Source organism: Monopterus albus, unplaced genomic scaffold (assembly GCF_001952655.1).
Source record: "Monopterus albus unplaced genomic scaffold, M_albus_1.0 scaffold134.1, whole genome shotgun sequence".
Taxonomy (NCBI): domain Eukaryota; kingdom Metazoa; phylum Chordata; class Actinopteri; order Synbranchiformes; family Synbranchidae; genus Monopterus; species Monopterus albus.
The window spans coordinates 499,313-514,427 of record NW_018128014.1 but is presented as its reverse complement, the minus strand read 5'-3'; the positions used below and the strand labels follow the sequence as shown (position 1 = coordinate 514,427).

General features: G+C 40.9%; 1 protein-coding gene across 1 annotated transcript in view; it reads right to left on the bottom strand.

Annotated features, from left to right (window-relative positions):
* LOC109967660 (protein turtle homolog B-like) overlaps nt 1-15,115 on the bottom strand; it is a 169,072-nt gene that overhangs the window by 48,098 nt on the left and 105,859 nt on the right. Inside the window, 6 exon segments of the mRNA XM_020613396.1 lie at nt 5,460-5,571; nt 7,817-7,967; nt 8,498-8,614; nt 8,747-8,887; nt 9,154-9,296; nt 13,702-13,847. Of these exon segments, the coding sequence (XP_020469052.1) occupies nt 5,460-5,571; nt 7,817-7,967; nt 8,498-8,614; nt 8,747-8,887; nt 9,154-9,296; nt 13,702-13,847 (810 nt within the window).

Genomic DNA, 15,115 nt, shown 5'->3' with positions numbered 1-15,115 from the left:
AAATGATGCTAGCAACACACAACTTGAAATAAAACACAGAACCCAACAGGTTTTGTAATTATACTAATAGTAGGTAGTAATTATACTATGGGATCTCCAGTTTCCTCCCACAGTCCAAAGACATGCATCTTAACTTGATTGGCGGCTCTAAATTAGAGATCATCCGGAAGGGCATCCAGTGTAAAATGTGTCAAGTCTAACATGCGAATCTTCAGTTCAGTGGGAACTGATGATTCACTGTAGCGACCAGCAAACGGGAACAGCCTAAAGTAGAAGAAGAATAATTATACTATGGGAATTTATTTGGTCAAAACTATATGTAATGATTGTAAAACTGTACAAAATTTTGTGCAGACACTGCACTGTTTCAGCTAATACAGCACTACAATGTTAACTTTGTACTATATGAACAGCACAGCAAAATGTTAAAGTTGTTTTCATATTTATGTACTCATGAACATGTGTATTGTACTGCATGTCAAGGATCTAAAGGAAGCGACTATAAGAAAAATAAATATATAACAGATTAATATATATACTCAAGGGGGAACTTAATCATCCAATTTGGTGGGAATATGTCTTAAGAGCCTTGGTTCCTTTAATTAGTCAAAGATTTTAGGTGTTTTTAAATTAATTCATAAAAACAACAGATTTGGGGGGTGTATTTAGAATTCTATTTTTATGTATGAAAAATGTGGCTAAACTCAGAATTACATTACAACATAGTTCATCATTTTTGAATTTCATTATCATACCGAATGTTATGTCATCTCTGAAGATAAGGGCTGGCAATGCCTGAAGTTGTTTCTTTATCCACTGGTGAATATCAACATAATATCATATGAGAAAAATGCATTGTCAGTGGTTTCAATACTGTCTTTGTATAGTGAGGACAAATAATCATTAATATTGTAATGTAATCTAAGCAACTCTTTAGAGGAATAAGGGTCATTCTTAATTTTAAAGTGTGTTTTGGGGGATATCAAATTTGCATAATATACTTTTTTGTTTTCCAGGAAATAAACGTTTAACTAAACAGTTTCTTATGAAGTTATCTGTACCTGTCAGGTTTGGCCGGCTGCACCTGCCTCTCTCACCTCCCTCACCCTGTTTCTCTTTTTCGGCCCCTGATTACACCACCTTGCACACCTGCTCCGCACCCCTTGATTGTCACCAGCTGCACTTCATTAGTTTTGCCCCTTACTTATACCCAGCTCACCTACTACTGCCTTGCCAGTTCGTTCTCATTCCCAGGCCCTCTCTGTTTGTGTTGTTGCTTTATCTTGCTCTTTACCTATTCTCCTTGTTTATTGATTTATATAGTATTTGACTCCCTGCTGCCGCTCTCATCCCATGTTGTCTTTTTCCTCCATGGACTACTACCTCCGGACCTTGGCTCCTCTCAACCCTTCCAGTCTCCACCAGTCAGGTCGATGCACAGTCACCAGTTACCATCTGTATAAACACCGGTTTCTCTATCCCCTTAGTAACCTTCGTTGCCCACCGACCAGCTCAGGAGTGACCCCAGCGACGCAGCTCGGCCTACCCCATCAACCTCACCACTGAACTGTTATCTGCCGCTGATCAACACCCGGTTTATTCCGCTCATCTACGCCTGCTAGTTCTTGCCATTCACTGCACTGTACATAATAAATCACTGCTTGCACTGAAGTCACCTACCTGGGTCTGCTTTTCCTTTCGCTCACTCACTTTCCCGTGTACGAGCGATCATAACAGTACATGCTTTGTCCAAAATTGAAATTCCTTGTACGAAGAATGGGGCTAATTGTGGTTCACTGATATGATGTGCCAATGTATTCGTGGTTTGAAACACAGTTTATTGACATTGAAGTCTGTAGTGAGGAGAAATTTTAACCCACCAACTTTATTATATATATGATTTGGAATGTAGTACCAGAAGGAGTTGCTGTGTTTGATCCAAGATTTTATCCAGTTTATTTTCAGAGTTCCATTAAGACAATCAAAACCAATAACTTTAAAGCACCATCCTTTATTTCTTTAATCATATCTCCTTTTTCATATAATATGGTTTGTCTCTCCATATAAAATTTAGGTTAATTTGGGATGGGTAGACGCATCTTGATAGGCTTTCTATCTTTGTTATATTGATTAATCCTAAAATTGACAAGTCTCTTTGGAGCCATGAATTCAATTTTGCTTTCCATTCTTTTAATTCATTTTCTACGTGACTGGCTTAATTTTGGGTGCTGTTTAAGATGAATTCCCATGTATTTGGTCTTATACAGAATATTACAGATGTCTTTTAGTGGTGAATCATTAATGGCAAATAAGTCACATTTTTTAGGTTTAACTTTAATCCCGAGGCATTAGAAAATTTCTTAATTTTTTGGATAACTATTGGAATTTGTTGTTTACCTTTCAGGAATACTGTTCTGCCAGCTGGCTAATGATAACATCATACCTAATACATTTAGATTTTTACATTACAGTATTTAAGATAAATTGCTAACATTTCAGTGACCAATTTTAAAGCTAGAGGTAGGCCCATTAGGTAATATAACAGAGCTAGTAATATTTTGGTTTAAACCCCTGACAAAGTTTAAAAATTTGTCTCCAAAACCACTGTGTTTAAGAACTAAGAAGATAAATGAGTGCTGCACTAAGTCAAAGTGTCAGGTCCGCTCGGCGCGACCTGCCTCTCTTCCGCCTTTCTTTTCTCTGCTCTCTCAATCCTGCGGGATTTGCACCTCAGCTGTGCCGCATTCAGTAATTAGTGACTCGTTTGTCGGTGTGCACAGCTGGGCTGCATCCCGATGATTACCTGCCTCCTTACTTATTCCTCTGGCAGACGCTCCGTCATTGCCGGAGCATTGAATTAACTACTGTAACTAACAGTAACTCGCATACCCTGTGACAAACCTTTGTTCGTGGTATGTATTGTACGTCATTTTGTTTTCCACGCTGACAGTTCCTGTGCTGTGGATCTCTTTATGTTTTTCCCCATTAGGTTAGCTAGACGTTCTTTTTGGTATCCACGCTGACAGTTCTTGTGCTGTGGATTTCCTTTTTCGTTAGCTAATCCTCCTGGGTAGTTTGTTTTTTCACCTGTCCGTCCTCATCCTCACTCTCCTGTTTTTTGCCGTTAGCCTACTCCCCTGGTCATCCTGTTCTCCCTAGCCGTATTTGCCCAGCCCTGGTTGTATGTGTTCCTCGACTCTGTTCCTTTTTTCATGTTTCCCACCATTAAAACCACCTTTTTTACTAGCACCTGGGTCAGCAATCTTGAGTCCTGCCTCAGTTCTAAACCATAACAAAAGAAAGTCGTCTCCAGTTTGGTTTCTATATTCAGTTATATCCATTATTAACCTCATATTACTGTGTATTGACCTTCCTTTTAAAAAGCTGGAATGTGTTTCTACAATAAGGTTTGCAATCCCTGTTTGAAGACAGGTAGTGAAAATATATACAAGAAGTTTGTAGTCTGAATTTCTGACAGTGATAGGTTTTCTGAGTCTAGGGTCTGTTGAATTTCAGAATTAATATAATCCCTTGCCTCATTATAGGTGGAAGTATACCAGTCTCAAATATTTCAGAGAAAACCTGGCATAACAGTTCTTTAATGTCTTACAAGAAATGTCTGTAAAAGTCTCCTGTGAGACCATCTGAACCCGGTGCTTTATTGAAAGAGGTGACCAATTATCTTATTCAGGTTATTAGTTCTTCAAAATTTTGTTTTCAATTGTCATCTACTTGGTGAATGTGTTTTGCTATGTCCTTCAAAAAGTTATAGTCATCTTCTTCAGAAATGTCAGAGCTATAGAATTTAAGAATTTCTGAGGAAATTAGTTTTTCCATCTGTAACTTCTATATCATTTATTTAGTAATGATTTAACAAAACTTTCCTGTCTTGATCTTTCAAGGCTACAGAAATATGCTGAGTTCTCCCCCTCCTCTATCCATTAGGCTCAAGATCAAATAAATACCCCTTGTGATTTTTTTAGTATAGATTTTATCTAATTTGGGTTGGAGGTTTGTAATTCTAGCCTGCAGTGTTTATACATCACCGTTTGGTATCGCCTCTGCTCACTTGGAACCTCAGCTGAGGTGATATAAAAATAGTACCAGGTACTATCCACATTTGACTGATGGAAACACAAATAAGGGAAGTTGAGTTTATATGAGTTGAGCCGGTACCAGGCAGTGGAAAAGGGGCTTATGTGAAACAAAACTCTGTTACAGAAGCTTTCTACTGTAAAGTCATAGCATATTTCCACTGAAAATGCATTTATGTTAGCAGAAACATAAAAGACCATGAACCATTAAAGTGCCCATGACATGCTTTTCCTTCTTTTCTGACTTATCTACAATGTTACAATGGTGAATTATCATCTTAAATGTGACCTAAAGCTCAAAAAATGAGGTGTACCTATGTTCTAGTGCTTATATGCAGAAGCAACTCCGTTTATACAAGTCTAGCAAACTCTCACTTGCGAGATTTTTTTCCCCAACAATCTAAAGTCTTACGCAATAGTCTAAGGATTTCCTTGAATGGTCATAATTTCCAGGCAGTTGTTCACGAACTATCCTCTTTTTAGGAAAAGGCTCTCAGATTTTATTGTTCTGAAATAATTACAGACTATTTGGAGTTGTGACAGGTGCAAAGGTAATCTAGAGGTACGCAAGATTAAACATTAAATGGCTGGAAATGAGCATGCCAGGGGCACTTTAATGATCACTTAGTTGCATGTAGTTTCATAGCATGACAGCATCCAATAAACTGGTTCTGTTTAATTGATTGCCATAGATTGTATGCGTTCACTGTGCTGTTTTCGATCATGTGTCATAGGAAACTTTGTGTTCACTGTGCTGTTTTTGATCATGTGTCATAGGAAACTTTGCTTAAATCCACCTGACTTTTTTTTTTTGCCATCTAGTGACTCCACACAAACACCCATCAGCCAAAATGTAGATGGCTCTCTTGTAGACCTGGGTTAAAACAAAATAATTGAAATACTAAAATTTTGACATGTATGTATTAACTTTTTGCACCCCAACTAGAGATCTGCAGCGACATGACAACCAGATATAAAGTATACTAAGATTTTATACATTTAAGTTATGTTAGCGAGTAATGGCTTAAGTAATCAAATCAGTAAAACATTTCAACCCAGGCCTTTTCCCTATTCAAGCAGCGACAAAGCAAAGCGGCGGCAGCAGTAGCAGCAGCAACAGCAGGACAGAGAACTTTGGGTCATGTTCAGTTTAGTTGCAACTGTCTTTTAGCCTTTCCCCAGAAATTCCAAGATCAGAGATGAAAACTCACTCACAGTGGATCGCCATGTATTTCGATCTCTACATTTTCACAACTGTTCTGAACACAACCCTGAGAAAGAGATTTTCAGAAAAAACTGAGGAAGTATTGAAAGACGAAAAAGCAGGAAGCAAAGCATGCTGGGATGACTCACACATGGCCATACCAGACTGAGAATGTCTGCTGGAAACCTCCGTCATAGCTTGCCTCCCAGGACACATTGGCCCAGGTGGAGGATGCCACCACATGGACACTGGTGGGGGCGTGGGGGCTTGTGCCTGCAGGGAGGGAAGCAGTGAGAAAGGTGTTGTTAGAAGGGCACATTAGTCACTGAGTGTCCCTGCTGGGATACAGCATATTCATTTTAGGAAATTTACTGCAGGATAAACCCAGTAATGTGTTTTTAATTGGTCAGAAACCCAATGCAGCATTTAACTGTGAAACGGAAAATTTGAAAGGTATATTTTCTAAACTGCATGCAATTTTGAAAATTGTATAGTCCACGGTTAATGTTTTTGGTTATACCAGTCTAAGGAAATAATGTACGTACCATGGCTAAGAATAATTCTTCCCAGCCAAAGTTCTTAATATACACTTTTATAGAAAAAAGAGACTGTTGTTCTGCTGTTTCAGTACTTCCAAAACAACAGGAAATCAATTAGAGGCCAGTTCAATACTGTCATTGTACTGCTCTGATTTGAGTGGCTTACACTCAGAAAGGAAGTACAGTGGTCAGCATAGACAAAGACTGACAACAGTGCAGACAAGGCCAGTACTTGTTGTTTGTGAACTACCTTAATGAAATAGCTGCAGAATGCCACAGTAATAAAGAGGGTAGTAGAGTTGTCCACAAACATCCACCATCAAGCAGCTTCTTTACAATAAAGGCCTCTTAAGGCAACTAATGTTTCTGCTGATCATAATTCAGTGTATTACACATTTTTGTTCTACAGTTCATTGAACACTGTGTCAGTTAATGTCCGTGCAGATTCTCAGTCATCCAGGTCATAGTAAGCTGAAAAAACGTAGAAAACATGCCCACCAGGACAACAGGCGTCGGTCCACAGGTGAGGGTTCAAAGACAGGTAACGACACTCACGGATACTGGGCTACAATGACTCAGTTGTTGGGGGACATCAAAGAACTGAAACACCACCAATGGGGATAAATATCTCCGGCTCAATGCCAGTCGGGCAGAACTGATGAAGCCTCTTGGATGAGGGGTGAAATGTCTTTGACCTAAAACCAAGTCCAGTTGATTTTTTTTCTACATTTTTCCAGCTGTGTCAGTTAATATACTGCTTTTGCACACACAGGCTCATAAATACATCTACCTACACCTCTGAAGCTCACTAATTAACATCTTGTATCTTGTTTGCTAAATTCCAAGCCAAAATGTAAAACAGACAAGTGGTTTTATGCTATAATTATAATTGCAGTCACGTGGTGAACAGTGGCCAGACACACTTTTTGAATGTTAGCCAGAGCCAGAATAGATGGCTTCTCACCTCGACTTTAATGCACAGACGTGATAGTGATATCAATCTTTTCTTCTAACTTAGTCTACCATATCAGAAATGTTGGACTATTCCTTTAGAAATAAAAGGACAACTTTTTCTTTCCAGATAGTGAAACACTTTGCACAAATATGAAGGAAGAAGATTAACTTAACTATGAGTATGATAGCCAGTGATGCCACTTCATACTGCAAAAACATTAAAGAGCATAAATTATCTTTGATAATTATCTTTCTAGAGTGCCTCTCCAAACCAAGGGGTGGTTCAAAAGCACGGGAAGCGGTTAAGAGGGAGAAAGTTGTGTGGGGCCCTGCTCCATTACTTTCTTTGGAAGTCTTTATTATTGTCAAGTGAAGCATGGAGTTTGAAAGGAGAACATTAAAGCATAAATCCAACCTGCTTCTTGACTGTCCAGATATGTAAGATAATCAGCCAGACAGAGTGGTGTTAGAAGAAAATATGAGTCTGATCTTCCATTTTTCCTTACGATACTTACAGTAATACTTAGGCCAAGAAGCTCTACATTGCAGAGCAAGAACAGAAATGCTGACCTTTTAGCTTTAGCCTCAGTCTTTTAGCACAAAATCATGTACTGTTTGTAGCCATTAAGTGCATGAAGATACAGTATTTTACAAGCTTCTCATTTAAATGAGTCAACATTAAAAGTAACCCAGAGACTGTGTTTTCAAGCAACACATGAGGTTTAGCAAGCTTAATTAGCTGGCTAGCTACAGCTGATGAATTCTGACAGCAGTAGGTATAATTTCAGCTTGCACATTGACTATTGCAGAAATCAGACGTCTGCTTTTGTATACCTGTGTCTGAAATCAAGGACCGGTTATTTAAAAATACCCCTGTTAAGTGCTGAACTAGTACTGAAGGCTTGACAGGTGTAGCAAAAGCAGCTAAGGGGGATAGGGCTTAGTCAACTGTCAATTAATGCACGTATAGGTGTAAGTTTCTGTATGTATGTGTGTGTTTCTGCATTCATATACATATTGGGTACCTATAACTTGGACGTGCGTGTTGGCAGTGATGCTCGTGGCAACGTTGGTGGCGACACACTCCCACTCCCCGTGGTCCTCCTTAGTGAGTGACTTGAACTGTAAGCTGCCTCGGGGCAGAACATTGTGCTTGCTTTTACTGGGCTTCCCTACCTGCAGTCCACCCGGTCAGAGTCAGCCAAATAAAGAGAGTCAGACAGAAGGGCACAGAATGTTGACACATGCAACAAGAAATTCACAACTCTGAAGAAATGCACAAGCCACACACACAGTTTAACAGCAATAAAAAAATAACAATCTTCCCTAACACCTACAACACTAATACTGCTTTCACTCTGCTTAAGCATCAAATTATACAGAATGATGAGTTATGAATGTCAAAAGTGGGAGACATATTAGTCAGTGAACAAAAGTAAACATGTCATATAATCAAGCGAACAACTGAGGGAATTTAATATGTTCTCTGATTGCACATTTTGTAGTCATCATTAAAATATGATTTAAAATGCTAGTTTGGGTACTTAAACTTGCAGCACCCATTACAGGCAAAGATTAAGATTTCTTAATGGAAAAAGCTGAACGTAACATAAAACAGTATGAAACAGTGCTCACTAAACAGAAAATTTGGTAGCCAAATTACACTGTGGAGTGGGAGTATAGTGTTTCATGTGTAGGTGTCTTACTTTCCTCCATGTGATGTTGGGAAAGGGATCTCCCTCGGCCTCACAGGGGATGACCAGTTCTCTCCCAGCCTCCTGCCTGTACTCCCCTCCAGGAACCACTGAGAATTTGGGAGGGTCCTGCCCAAAGCGAAACAGCCAAAATGGATGAGTAAAAACTGTTGAACTGGATAGGTGAAGCTTCACTTCCTCCTGGATGCATCAAAGTTGTTAATTTGGGTTAAATGAAATACACTGTGACTATGCACGTACCTTTAGCACCAGGGGAGCAGGAGGGGACCATCCCATGGAACCCAAGGCATTGTAAGGCATGCAGGTATAGGTGCCAAGAGAGTCCTCCGTCACCTCTGCCACACGGATGCTCCCATCGTCCATTTGGCTCCAACCAGGATACTGTGGATGAAGATGTCATAGACAATGTGTAAGGAAGACAAAAATGTTTAACCTCATCAACAACTCATGCTAACCCACATTTTTGGAAATTAAATAAAGGAAGTCCTGAGGTTTTTACTCAGTATGAGAGAGGAAACTGAAAATGAAAGGATAAAGTGAAACATGGGATCACACAAAGATTCAGCAAAAGAAATACTGCACTTGTTTCCAGCCCAAGGTGGGGTAAAAGGAAGTGGAATCAAACTTATAACACCACACCAACTCACCTTATCTATCCGGAGAGGGAGGCCATCTTTCTTCCACTTAACCAAAGTTACAGGGGGGTTGGCATCTACAGGACAGCGGATGAAACCAGGCAGACCAATGGCCACGTAGATGACAGATGGCATGTTTACCACACGGGCAGGGTCTGTTGAAAAACACAGAGAGAAAACTGAATGAATAAACATGAAGCTTGGGAAGCCTGAGAGACCTGGTGATTATAACAGCTGTGTAAAGAAGACTGGGAAATCAAACAGTTAAGGGGAAGTGGGCTCATAATAAAATGATAAGTGAATTTATGTGGAGCACAGCTGGTCTCTGAGCACTTGTGCATGTTTGTAGAGTGCTCCCATGCACATCATGCTTGTTCCTCAACTGAAATTAAATGAGCAACATAGTGTACATGATGACATATACAGTAAACCAAACAAGATTTTAAACAGGATCTCACTATTTGTCCTCATGCATGTGTGATACACTGTCCTCTGTCTTACTTAAATTGTTCTCCTTCACTCCACTAAAGACTGGTATAATAATGTTTTCTGCAAGGAGAAATTCAAAGAAAGCAGTTAAGTTACATATACTTTGAAGCATTAAATGCTTAACAAAAACATCTTTCATTGTAACTAAGTGTCAGCTCTTGTCTGTCACTGACACTTAGAGATGGACAAGCACTCACACTCACTCCTACGGGTGATTTAGAGTCACCAATCAACCTAAGCTGCATGTCTTTGGACTGTGGGAGGAAGCCGGAGCACCCGAAGAGAACCCATGCAGGCACAGGGAGAGCATGCAGACTCACCACAGGAAGGCACCGGGTCGGCCGGGGCTCGAACCCAGAAGTCCTTGTATGTAAAATAGAGAGCTAAATAAATTTAACAACAAGATAGCTGCAGCAGGGCATAGCTATTAAAACTGAAATAAAAGAAAGAATGAAAGGGCTACAGCCATGCTAGCACCTCTGTAAGACTGTGCTTAGGAACAGCGGTGCTTTCAGCTTCAGCCAGCGTGCTAACATGCAGCAATGACATTGCTAACATTTGGTGGCTAGCACTAAGCATGAACTACAGCTGAGGAATATCTTTAGTTTTGTAGGCATCTAGACATAAATCCAAGTATTAGACAATTTCAAATTATGACCTGATGGCAGTTCTAGAAGAAAAGTTACAGAATGACCAAAATGATTACGACTCATCATGAAGTGAACATGAAGGGAAAACACTTGCTCTGTTGTTTAGAGCTAAATGAGTTGATTTGTATACACCCATAAATAGTAGATGTGCTGGTACAGTGGGTGGCTCTTGTTACCTTTTGTGTTACCTTAGGACAGAGCCACGTTAGCTGGGTCCCTCTGATTCCTCTCTTTATTATAAGCAAAACTATAGCAACCTGATGGCTGTAGAGTCAAAGATAAGAGAGTGGATCTGACCTTCTTATCTGTTTCTCAAGAAAAAGTGAATTTTCCAAAACGTTACCCAAACTATTACTTTGATATGTTTCCATGAGGGAACTTGTGTATATCTTGTTGATACAATGTTGATATTTTAACCAAATGTATCCACTGTTCTATTTAGCTCCTCTCCTTAATCTGTCTAATCAGATCCGCTCTGACATGTTTGAGTTTCATTAGAATATTGGCTCCATATTACTGGCTATGCTTTAACATATTCCCCTTGGATTTTAAGCCCTACTATAAATAACTGTGATTTGGCATGATCATGCTATAAGAATTGGGCAAAGACAGGCACACAAGAAAAACGGGGGTCCATCTGGTAGAGGAACAGGGCTAAGTGGAGGAAAAGGAGAAGAGAGGTGCGTTAATACTTCTCCTTCTTAAATCCTGAATTCTGAACAAGGGGGGCCTAAATGAGGTCAAGGAGGAGAGCTTGAAAGTAGGCACTGAGTGATGAGGCAGAGAAATGCTATGAGTGAGAGGACGTGGGGTGACTGCTATCAGTGGAGCAATAGAGGAAGGATGAGCAAGCCTGAGCATGAGCGTGGGAAAGAGGACAGGTGAGACAGAGATATAAGCAGATGACGTAAGGCAGAGAGGAGCTAGTGGAAGAGAGAGGAGGAGGAGGCAGTGGGATTCTGAGCAGCATCAAGTAGGCATAAGGTATTCATTTGACATTAGAGAGCTGAAGAAGAAAGAGCACGAATGACTGTGTGACACCGTGAGTCAGAGGGACTGAAACACAATGAGACTGATTGACTGTAATGATGCCAGAACAACTTTGTACTACAACTGCTGTCCTCCAAAGCCCTAACCACCGGCCCAGCAGCGCTCTGCCACAAAGAGCCCAGAGGACTGCTGCCACCAGCACCACAGACAAGCGCAGCAGCCAAGTTTCTAAATATAGCCCTCAGACAGCTCTATCGCTCACTACACGCTGGTTCTCACTGCAAGATGCTTTAGGGAACTTATTCACTGGCAAGCACTTCATGGAGAACGAGACAGCAAGAGACTGTGGGAGAGAGCTTTAAACAGGATGGGGCAGAAGAGAGAAAAACCACATGAAACTAATAGAGAAGAGTGGATGTCGAGGATTAAAAGAAAGAGGTAAAGAGAGGAAGATGAGAATAAATGGAAAGAATATGACAGAAAGACAGAGGGAGCCCTCTGCTGTCTGACAGCGAAAAGCCCCTGGTCCACCAGCAGTGATGTAATCCCCCTACCACTCACTTCTCCCTCCCTCCCTCTCATGACTGGTGTTGCCTGCCTCTGTTCATCACACACATAGTGTAGCTTGCAATCTAATGTACAGCCATCGAAGGAGGTAGGAGACTGAGGGAATGCAAAATGTCTGTTGCCTTGACTACTGCCAGTTGCCGGTCACCAGCTGACGAGGCTTAAATTTCAAAGCTGGCCCTGCCACTGCCTGTCTGCTCCAAATAAGAGCCAGGTGCTTTCCTTAGGTGACAAATTCATCAGGCATCATGTGTTTACAGCTGGGAGTCACTGATGGACAGTGTTTCATGGCTGAAGAGAATAAGAATAAGAAGGCATAAGAAGGTAAAACCCCATGATTTAAGACAGTAAGGTGGATAAAGAGATGTCTTGGCGTGCAAATGAATATTTACACACATGAACAAGTACAAATGAGAAGTAAAGATATGGAGGGAAGACAGACAGAAAGGGTCAAAAAGTAAGCTAATGAAAATAGAAACTATTTCAGAAAGCAAATGGGTGTGTGAGTGGGCTTAGGTGAAAGGTGGAACAGAGTTAGTCTAGACATTGGCAGAGTCCAAATCAATTCCACAGTACCTCTGCTCTGCACCAAGCACATTTTCATCCCAAGTAGGATGGTTTGGGGACCTGCAGCCCTACAGCAGAAAAATGTCAATCTATGGTTAAGCCTCTGGTTAGAACTGAGGTGCCTTCTTAACCATCATACTACAGTAAGTTACTACTCCAGTACAGTTGTAATTTGCCTGATTTCCTTTCAATATATAACATAATAACATACAGTAAACTATCTGATATGAGCTGTGAATAGGAGATATACTTGTTAGACTAAATACAAATTTGTATTGTGATGTGTAGCCAGTGTATACTCTACAGTATGTATATTCTTACTGACTTTGATATTTTATTCACTGTAAGTCACTGCCAGTTTTCCTGGATGGCCTATAAATGCCACAGGAAACACACTGCTCAGTAAAGATGCTTAATCATTTTCCAATGTCTGCTCAGGTTTATTTCGGGTATTCTTTTTGTTTTCTCAGTCATCTTCTTTCTGTGAGTACTGGGATCCTACATGAACATGAACCTGCTATTTCTGCCAAAGTTGGAAAAGTTTTGCTCTCTTCACATGAGAGATTTTTGTACGTGTGCTTTCCTCTTTGTCTTTCCCTCTGATTTAAAGTAGACAGGGCTCAGACAGAAAAAAGATGATGCAAAAAAGAAAAAGCGCTTTGTGCTCACAATACAAAAACTTCCAACAAATCCAGAAGGCCTTAAGGTGCTGTTGAAGTTGAACCGTGACAAAAATGAGAAAAAACACTTCAGAAAATAAAAATCAGGCATCTATGCCAGTCAGTTTTGAGGCTGGAAACTTAAAGACTTTCAAGCAACATAATTTCTGATGTAATTAGGTGGGCTGTTTATTGCCGAGGAAATGCAATCAGGCCACAGCCACATGGTCTTTAGCAATTAGTTGTATCTTTCAAGTTTAAACTCTTAAAACATAATACTATACTTTATAATAACACTAATACAAATTATTTGTATTACTGTGACAAACCCACATAGGTACCGTCACAAGTAGAATCTAATTATGTGAGAAATGCCGTTCATGCTTTGTTACATTAATATTAGAAAAATGTCTTTAATGTTGTATAGTGGACAGAATGTCTTTCTCTACATTCTCTACCTGGTTTCTTTCCTTTTAAACCCAAAGCACTATTTGACCTAGGATTTAGGTATACATGGCAACAGAGCTGAGGTAGCTTTGACACAAATAAAAGGGCATGAAGAAGAACATTTACAACATGCCAGGACAGTGTTTAAAGTTTAGCAAGTGTTACAAATCAACAGAAGACAGGACTCTTACATTGCACTGTTAGGTAGGCAGAGGCAGTTGGTGGTCGGCCCAGGCTGTTGCTAGGGGCACAGGTATACTTCCCAGCATCCTCTGGTTTGACTTGGGCAATGATGAGGGAGCCATCAATGAGAATACTGACTCTGCGCTTTAGGTCACTGCGAAAATAAAGACAAGGGGAACATCAGTCAGCTGGGTGTGTCACTGGGAATAATTCAGTGTGTAGAAAAGAATACCGAAACTTAGTAAACACCTAGGTTGCATTTCAAAATAAAATTCATACAGTGATACTCTATGGCAGCTGTCTTCCGGAGCGAAGCTTTAGTTTTGAGTAAGAAGTCTTTCTTAGACCTGAAAAATGACCTGATAAATCTTGAGATAGATGTACATGTATACGGTCAGTGATGTATGAATCAATGCTCCTATGAAGGCAATGCTACAATTCTAGCTCTTTTTGCTCATATCCCAGTGAATGTTGAGCTCTGACTTTCATATACATAAATGATGACCTGCACACACACAGCTTGATTTATGACTCAGAGCACAATGATCGGCTGCAGAGAACTGTTAAGTGTACAGTCTTCAAAGGAAGCTGGAAATCACAGGAATACATTTTCCCCTGCTTACTAGCTACTGACCTCAACCACATAATCATTAGAATATACCAGTGTGAGGGTGAGAGATGTACAGATACCAATAGAAACTTTGCCAGGTGCACAGATTTAAACCATCCATATTCTAGGGTCTGTGTTGGAACAGTAGAAGAGGATTTCAGAGATCTTAGCTCATGCTTGACTTGGTGTCACACTCAGTGCCTGCAGATTTTTAAGCAGCACAATCTTCTCTCTGTACTGCCTCTCACAGCGGCCAAGAGGCAGTACAGAGAGAAGCTGAATGGCTTCTACTCTACTGCTGACTCCAGACGGATGTGGCAAGGCCTGCAGCACATCACAGACTACAGGACCACCACCAGCATCATAAGCTCCACAGACAGCCTGCCGGATGACCTCAACACCTTCTACACCCGCTTTGAGACCTCCAGCCACAGCACAGAGAGGAGGCACACACACACCGAGACCACCCAGCCCCCCAACTCCCCTCCACTAACTGTCTCACCAGGCCAGGTACGCACAGTCCTGAGGAAGATCAACCCCCGCAAAGTGGCAGGACTGGACAACATCCCTGGGAGGGCTCTCAGGGCATGTGCCAGCGAGCTGGTTGATGTTCTGACCACCATCTTCAATCTCTCCCTCAGCCAGAGCATCGTTCCCTCCTGCTTTAGGACCACAACCATCGTCGTCCTTCCCAAGAAGAGCCCGGTCACCTGTCTGAACAACTACAGGCCAGTGGCACTCACCCCAATCATTATGAAGTGCTTTGAGAGAGTGCTGCTGACCCGCATTCAGAGCAGTATACCGGGCACCCT